Source organism: Clarias gariepinus, chromosome 17, assembly GCF_024256425.1.
Source record: "Clarias gariepinus isolate MV-2021 ecotype Netherlands chromosome 17, CGAR_prim_01v2, whole genome shotgun sequence".
Lineage (NCBI taxonomy): Eukaryota > Metazoa > Chordata > Actinopteri > Siluriformes > Clariidae > Clarias > Clarias gariepinus.
The window spans coordinates 15,287,192-15,295,568 of NC_071116.1; the positions used below are offsets into that span (position 1 = coordinate 15,287,192).

The window sequence follows — 8,377 nt, forward strand, 5'->3', positions numbered from 1 at the left end:
ATGGGTGACATCCATATTCTTTCTCAAACGGTAAACTGATATGATCCCCAAAGAGGACTGTTAGGTATAATTCTTTTGGCAGTCTTCTTCCTGTTTAAAGAGATTAAGATCATAGTTAACCGGAGACATTGTTGAGCAGCAGAGGTTAAGTACTGACCACTCATAGGTGGACAGTAAATGTACTTTGTTCGTCTAACTTTTGTACATAGTTCAGTTATCTGTACTTTACATGAATCCTTTATAAAGACTTATTTTTACTTGTACTCCATTACATTGTTCCACCAATATCTGTACTTTTACTTCATTACATTTTTGTACATTCATGCTTCATAACCAGAATGGTGTGTAGAAGTTTAGGCAGGGCATAATGCCATCTACTGAGTATTATGAGTAATTACATGCCTTTTCTTTGCGACACGCTTAATAATGTTAAAGGTGTTTGAAATCACGGTGGCACAGTGGGCATGGTGGGTTTCCTCCAGGTACTCCAGTTTCCCAGCACAGTCCAAAGACATGCAGATTAGGTTTTTTGGTGTTCCATAAATTGCCCATAGTGTGTGTGAGTGTGTATGTGTGCGGCCTGCGATTAATTGGTATCCATCCGAGGTGTACCCTGCCTCATGCCGTAAGTCTCTTGGGATAGACTCCATGTGCCCCACCCCCTGGATACAGGATAAAGTGGTATAGACATTGAGTGACTGAGTGTTTGAAGTCAGAAGCAGAGCTTGTTGCAGAGTTAATACAAGCTCTATAATTTTGATCATTAAGTAAAATTGAGAACTTCTTCTTATTCTTTTTAATTTCAATTTAAAAACACTTAAATATGTTTAATGTTGGATCACATTGCACTATTGCACTATGCGTTACAGTATATTCACTGATTTCCTTTGTTCTGAAGGAGATATGTAAAAATATAAAAGAACAAATGAAAATGTCCAGCTGCTTACAGATTGCAATGACCTGTACTTTTAGGTCCCAATTCCTGTGTTGTTTCAGTACATATAAAATATCGTACAAGATTTTATTGCTTTAGATGTTTATTTAAGTTGCATGCATTAGTTAATTAATCACATTTATACATTAATAATTAATACAACAATGTATTAGAGCATTTTACATAATAAGCCAGAAACAATAATAATTATGGTCCATATTTTTTTAAATAATAGATTCGTTTAAATAAATACAGTATGTGTTTATTTTTGCAATGTATTCTATCTTAGTTCTATCCCACATTACACCCAGTGTGCAGAGTACATCAGAGTAGAATCTTCGTTTCTTAAATCCTCAAAAAAGTCATATTTTAGAAACCAGAAACTTTTTTGCCCATGGAAATATGAGTATGAATAACAGGACCTACAGTTATCGCTCTGGAGGAAGGTCACTCCAGTCCATTTAACGACGGATTTTGCTGGCACTAAAAAGATTGAGTTTTTTGTATATTATAGCGCCCAAAACAATGATTCCAACACAGGTAAATGCCAGTATTCCCACTGCCACGCCCAGGCCTGTAGTGGAGTCTGAAGCATCCTTACTGATTGATGCTGCAAAGAGAGATGACATGCAAAGAATATTGGTTGAAAATTAATCTTGCAGTTAAAACATTTACAGACATGTTCAAAAGTATATGTAAACTATAATTTGAAGTAATATTTTCCTGTATGACCTTCTGTATGTCTCTCACATTGTTGTGGAGGAATTTTGGTCCGTTCTTCTTATATCATTCCTTCAGTTCATTGAGGTTTTTGAACATTCATTTATGCACAGCTTTTCTAAGGTCCCTCCACAGCATTTCAGGGGGGTTGAGGTCTGAACTAGACTATTACAAAACCTTTATTGTTATTTTTCATCAATTCCGATGTAGAATTATTGGTGTGCTTTGGTGTGGTGTGCATTGCTCTGTTGCATAACTTGATTTCGACCAAGCTTAAGCTGTTGAACAGATGGCCCCACATTTGCCTCTAGAATAATTTGCTACACAGAAGAGTTAATGGTCAACTCAATAACTTTAAGATGGCTAGGTCCTGTGGCTGCGAAAGCAATCCCAACTCATAACCCCTCTATCGCTGTGCTTGACCGTGGATATAAGGTGTTTCTGCTGAAATGCTGTTTGGTTTTTCCCAAAAATGGTGCTTAGCATTAAAGCCAAATGCCTCCACTTTCAGTTTCATTTTTCGCAACGACATTGTACCAAAAGTCTTGTGGTTTGTTCAGTTGTGCATCCATGTAGTTTTTTTTTTTTTTTGACACAGAGGCTTTCCCCAGCAACCATTCCAAGCAAACAGCACTGTTCAGTCTTTCTCTAATTGTGCTGAGAAAACTAACATTTAATATGCTCAGTGAGGCCTGTACCATCGGACATATAATAATCTTTCTCACTGTTGAACATTGAACTCCATATTCTTTGAAACTGGTTCCCAATTGCTTCCCTAAGACCCTTTCTATAGGCATTGTGTTAACACACACCATAATGCTCAAGACCAGCAAACTGCAAACAATTTCTCCATATACAAACATTATGATTTCACTGTCTATTCTATTATCATGTATTCTGTTTTCACAAAGAGCGCATTTCAAGAAATTTGCAGAGGTCAGAGATTATTTTTTAGCAACCGTCTTTGAATTGCTGCATCATCCCTAGCAACTGGGTCAACCACACCCCCTCACTAGGATAAAGGTTTTTTTATTATTCTTACTCAGAGTTGCTCTAAAAGTTTTCCTAAATCAGTTTTAGTCTAGGACTCCCAGCTAGGACTTTTTAAGCTACGATAGGAGATCTCTGAAAGAATTCGATGAAGCTTTGTGAATACGAGCTCTGGTTGCAACTGCTCACATGTTTTGTTTTGCTTTTTCTTTTTTTTTAGCTTTATTTTTGTTAGATAAATAATGACACAGTAAAAAGATATATGTTGTTTGTCTGACATTATATTTGCCTTCTACTGAGATGTGCTCGATCAGATGATTATTATTATTTTCTTACACATAAAAAAACATGGAATTAAAAGAGGTTACTAACTTTTGAACATGACTGTATTACATATATAATAAATATATAAATATAGACATATAGAATATAAACATATAGATTACCTTGCTCTTTTGTTGCTGGATCTGTGTCTGCAATTAAACAATGAGAAATTATATTAATAAACATATTTATGTCAAACAGTTTTTAATTTTACATACATTTATTTCCATTAATATAAAGTGTGTGTAATTAGAAGTTCCTACAGCTCTCAGGTTTGGTAATGATGAGTTGTGAGGTGAGAGTAGTGGTGTCTGTAAGTCCATTAGATGAAACCGTAGGGTTCACCTCTCTTCTCCTTCTGCCTGCAGAACATGTCTGGTAGACAAAAAAAACAACAATAACAAAATGCATTCGTAGACGAGTTAGTCCTGTCCAGATCTGACAAGGAATGGACTTCACCCACAATAAGTGGATCTGTTCTGCCTGCTATTTTTAAACATAATTCATTTCAGTCATTTTCATTTAATATCTTTACTACAATTTTTACTACAATGACAAAACAGATTATGTATCCACCCAGACATCCTTTTAGAGGTCACTCATTTTTACCTTTCATTAATTGCGTATGATATGTATGTACTCCATTTTTATTTCTCTGATATATATTTTACTTGCAATTTTAATTTAACCCATGTATTTATCATTTACCATGATTATTATATTATATTATACATATTAGAGCAAGCCTTACCTAACTTCTTTTTTTAATAGTATAAGCTAACCAGTGTATGCACTATTTGCGCATATTTAAGTGTGTATTGTTGGTGCGAGTCAATACTCACCCTAAAAGTGACACAGGAAGAGACCTCACACAGTCGCGTTATGCAATGTAAGTAGTAGCTAGAAACACTTTGGTTTTGTTGCTCTGTAAATCGGAAGGCCGGGAAGCTGAAGCGAGCAGTCTGACTCATACCATTCTCAGTTATGTTGGTCACGGGATCCCTGACGCACCTGGGGAACATTACAATCGGTACATATTGATAAATAATTAAGGATCAGAATTACCAAAGTTTCCACATTAAAAAAAGTTTTCATTATTATTATACTGTGGTTTATGCATTATAACTACACAGTTCATGAACAGTTCAAACTTTACTTTGATTTCTTTACAAAACATTAATTAACATTGATTACTTTAAATTACTTGGGAAAAAAAGTTATAACAAAATAATAAGCGTGCAATTTAAAATGCTACAATCAGGTATTTCCACAGATAGGGATAACATTTAAACCCTGTCTCTTAGTTTTCTGACCAAAGTAGGTATTTTAAGATACATTTTGATATATTAAAATTATTATATGCATACATGATACTGCAGTCTTACTTTACATTATACAACAAAGTACTAGTATACACTAAATTACTAGTTTGCGGCTTTCATTGAAGCTCTAGTCTGTATAATGTAAAATCTTATTTTTGAATGGGAATATGCATTTCTTTGCATAACTTATTCATCCCTTCAACTTTTCCATATCTCCTAGTGTGGAACTAAAATTAATTGGTATTATATGTAATAAATCTATATGAAATAGCTTACAAAAAAGGGGTTTGTCTCTTGTGTGCTTATGTGATAAATGCCCTCTTTACTCATTCCATTGATTGGTTACAGTGTGGGATATTCATTTTATAAACATACCCTTATTCATATTTTTCTAGAAATGTATTCTGAACTTGTTGCACACAGTAGTCTCTATTGAACTAATTTTGTTATTTCTAATGATATCTGATTGCATTAGAACTAATTCAGTCAAAAAAATGTAATGTTATTAGGTTTCTAAATAAGTTTGCAAAATGTCTCATGTAAACAAATTCCTGACCATGAAGATGGTCTTTGACTCGGCTGATGCAGGCTGTTTTTCTCTGATTGAGACTCTACAGCGACTCAATCATTTAAATTCTTAAAATAGTTTAGAATAGTTTAAATAATTAAAATTCTCACAAACAACGTTTGTACCAGAGCCTCCAACAAGAAACGTGGACTTTATATTAACCTAAAGACCTTTTCTGTTAGACTGAACTTTTGGTCTCCTAACACACAGATCAATCTTTGCTATCAGATATTAACAATGAAGATGGGTTCCCTGTTGAGGCTGGTTCCTCTCAAAGTTTCTTAATATTGCCCTTTCTGGGAGTTTTTCCTTGCCAACATCGCCCTGGCTTGCTTATCAGGGATGAATGGATAATTATAGTTTATACATATTACATCACACTTTTGAACTTATTTCCATAATATTTTGCTTCTGTAAAGCTGCTTTGCAAAACCAACTGTTTAATAAAAGTGCAATATGAATCAAATTTAACTGAAATAAATTGAATAATCTCAATACAACCTTTTTCCAAACATTTAAGGAGTGTGCTTATTTATAATATTTATACCTAATTGTCAAATTGGTGAAACCTACCCAACAAATAGATTAAAGTAGGTAGAGGTGGATGGGTATCGGGACACAGAAGCATAGCACCTGTCCAGCAGAACGTAGTACCTGTAGTCAAAAAGAGTTATTTTTTCTTTCATTTTTGTGTTGTTTTTGAACTATAAAAATAATAAATAAGTGAGGAACAATGTCTTATATATATAAAGTAATAAAAAAAAGTATTCTGTTACTGAGAAGTGAGGTTGCTGGCTTGGACCATAACAAACACATTTGACCTCAGTTGAATCCCCTGGGTGGGAATTATAAGAGGTGTGGTATAGGTTGTGTCCTAAAAGGGAAAAAAAGAGGATTGTCTGTATATGTAATGTTATCTCTTAGTTTTTATAGTTGTATAAACAACCAATGTTTTGTATATACAGTAGCTCATTGTAATGCATTCATTAATTTCCAGCTCTATTTAACAAACTTGCTGATATGTAAATATATGCTGTAGTTGAACTGCCTTACGCTGAACAGCTTTAGGCTGAGAGTGCTGACGAAGCTGCCATTTCTGTCCCTCACTGCAATGGCAGAAGATGACCTATGTATAGAAAGGGTTTATATTTTGTTAGCAAATAAAGATTGCTGCTTATTTTTCTCTGCTGATAATAACATTTTGTTACTTAATCAAAGTTATCAAGTTGCTTCAGTTGCATTTTAATATATAATATCTAAAACTGGTGAGACAAGGATGCTCAGAGGTCACCACCACTACAGCATAATTATCTTAGATGAGACATTTTTTAGCATTTTGTTGTATAATGCATTTATAATACAAGCATTAATACACAAAACATCTTGATGCATCTATTAATTAAAGGGGAAACCTACACATCAAGTCGTGTGTTGTTGATCAGGTACTCCAGAGGGTAGGCACAAGAGTAAAAGTATTTCAGGTCAGTGCTGTAGGTTATCACACTCACTGAGGTGTCAACCGATTTCACCAGGCCACTGATGTTTAGTGACTGTATGTTGGAAAAGTCTGCAAAAATTCCAGTGCCTGGAGCACTAGTGGTCTGGGGAATAAAACAGATTTAAAGACTGTAAACAAGCTGTGGCTATTTAATAATGTCTAGTGATATTCAGTTAATATTGTTGTAACATATGGAATACAATACTAATGTTTAAATGGACTACACTGAGCTGGAAAACTCTTTTGTTAACCTCTTCTATACCTGGGGATGCACTGTAAAAATCCACATCCGCAGAAAAAGTCAACACCTGGTATTTGAATGTTTTCCCATTAGTTCATATAACAAGGAAATTATAACAACCTAAATATAACTAAGATATTACACATTAAGGGCATAATTTGAACTGTTTAGCAGTCTATATGTCAATTTAAAAAATAATAAGGTGTCTGTGTGTTTTGCTCATGCCATATAATATAATAAAAGATGTCCATGGCACATCTTTCATTTTCCTAATTAAAATGATCAAATGTGTTCTGAGGCTAATGTTAATCACTTAGCAACCAGGGCAACTCATGCATTTTTGTATATACTGTGTGTGTATTAGTGTACATACATATATATTTCCACATATATATTTTCTTTCATGCAGTTATTTCATCCTTTAAAAAAAAATCAGTTGCTTCTGTTTTTCACAATATTTAGAAAATATATTTTATATATATATTCATTCCAGTATTTGTCATTTTCGACCATATACTGTAATATTGTAGATAATATTATGATTATCTCAATATTAGTAGATAATCATAATATTGTCATATTGAACCTAGCAACCAATCTAGCATGCACAGATACAAGCATGGTTCTGATACTGGTTCTGAAATGGCTCCCCATTGTCTATATAGTCCACTATAAAAGAGCATTAAACCATTAAGCCTATTAAAGCCACAGTTTTTCCAGCTGTAAAGACTCAGGAAAGCCAGTACTGCACAATTCCAAATAGATTTACAGTAGTTAGCAGTTACAAATGTATGTGTATTGTTTTATAGCTAGCAATATATATATATATATATATATATATATATATATATATATATATATACGTATGGAGTGTCTAAATAAATATTTTTTATTATATATAATAATCAATATATCAGCTGTATTTAATGCGTTTTCTGTATATTGTGTTGTAATGCTGTATGAAAAAGACATTTTCTTACATTGAAGTTGCTCCCACAGCTGTTGTTTGTACCAATGGGAAAGGTGAACCGTAGTACAGGAGGAACAACAGTACTATCCACAATGCCTTTGCAATTCGGGTCGTTTGTGTTGGCATTGACAAAAAGTGATGAATCATTGTAGCCGGCATAGATTGCTGGGCAGATCTGTATGGCTAGACTGATGTAGTTTGTGCCACAATCAACACTGATGTCATTGTAGTCTAAAAGAGAAGGAAATTTTTTTTTTTTAAATGCAGCTAGAAAGTTTGATTACATGATTATTATAAAAAATAGCTAAAGCAGATAATTTAAAAGAGAGTAAAAGACTATCAATCAAAAATACTGGGTATTACTGGATATTTAAGCAAATCAATAAATAAATGAACAAATAAGCAAATAAATTTTAATTTTAATGCATTTCATTAAAAATACCTGGTAATCTGAGGAAGCCAGCACAATTCAGTGTGGACTGACTGCTAACAGCGGTCACAACAATGGAGATGAGATAAACCTGAAGGAACATTTTCCACTTCTTGGTTGAGCTCAAAACCTGTACATAAGGAAGACACATTCAAGTCAGACCTTCTAAACTATCCAGAAGCATCCAGAAGAAAGTATGTCCCAAAATAAGAGATCCAAAGCGTATTGGACAAGTACGCACCTTCTATCTTATATTTCAGATTCGCCTTTTTGGCTGGATATTTTCTGGTTAAATGCTTAAAGTGGCTTTAATGCTGCATTTTTATAAGGCATGTCCTTTGGCTGGATTGGCCCAAAATAAGGTCAGTGCAATTTGGTGT

At 33.8% G+C, this 8,377-nt stretch overlaps 1 protein-coding gene across 1 annotated transcript; it reads right to left on the reverse strand.

Moving 5' to 3' along the window:
* Window positions 1-1,134: 1,134 nt before the first annotated feature.
* On the reverse strand, window positions 1,135-8,136 carry si:ch211-103f14.3 (zona pellucida-like domain-containing protein 1). Its single transcript, XM_053476193.1, has 10 exons — window positions 8,010-8,136; window positions 7,578-7,798; window positions 6,275-6,459; window positions 5,912-5,984; window positions 5,635-5,732; window positions 5,432-5,512; window positions 3,811-3,979; window positions 3,232-3,343; window positions 3,091-3,117; window positions 1,135-1,544 (listed from the first exon to the last, which is right to left on the reverse strand). The coding sequence occupies exons 1-10, from the start codon at window positions 8,098-8,100 to the stop codon at window positions 1,396-1,398; spliced, it is 1,206 nt and encodes a 401-aa protein (XP_053332168.1). The 5' UTR covers window positions 8,101-8,136; the 3' UTR covers window positions 1,135-1,395.
* Window positions 8,137-8,377: the final 241 nt, after the last annotated feature.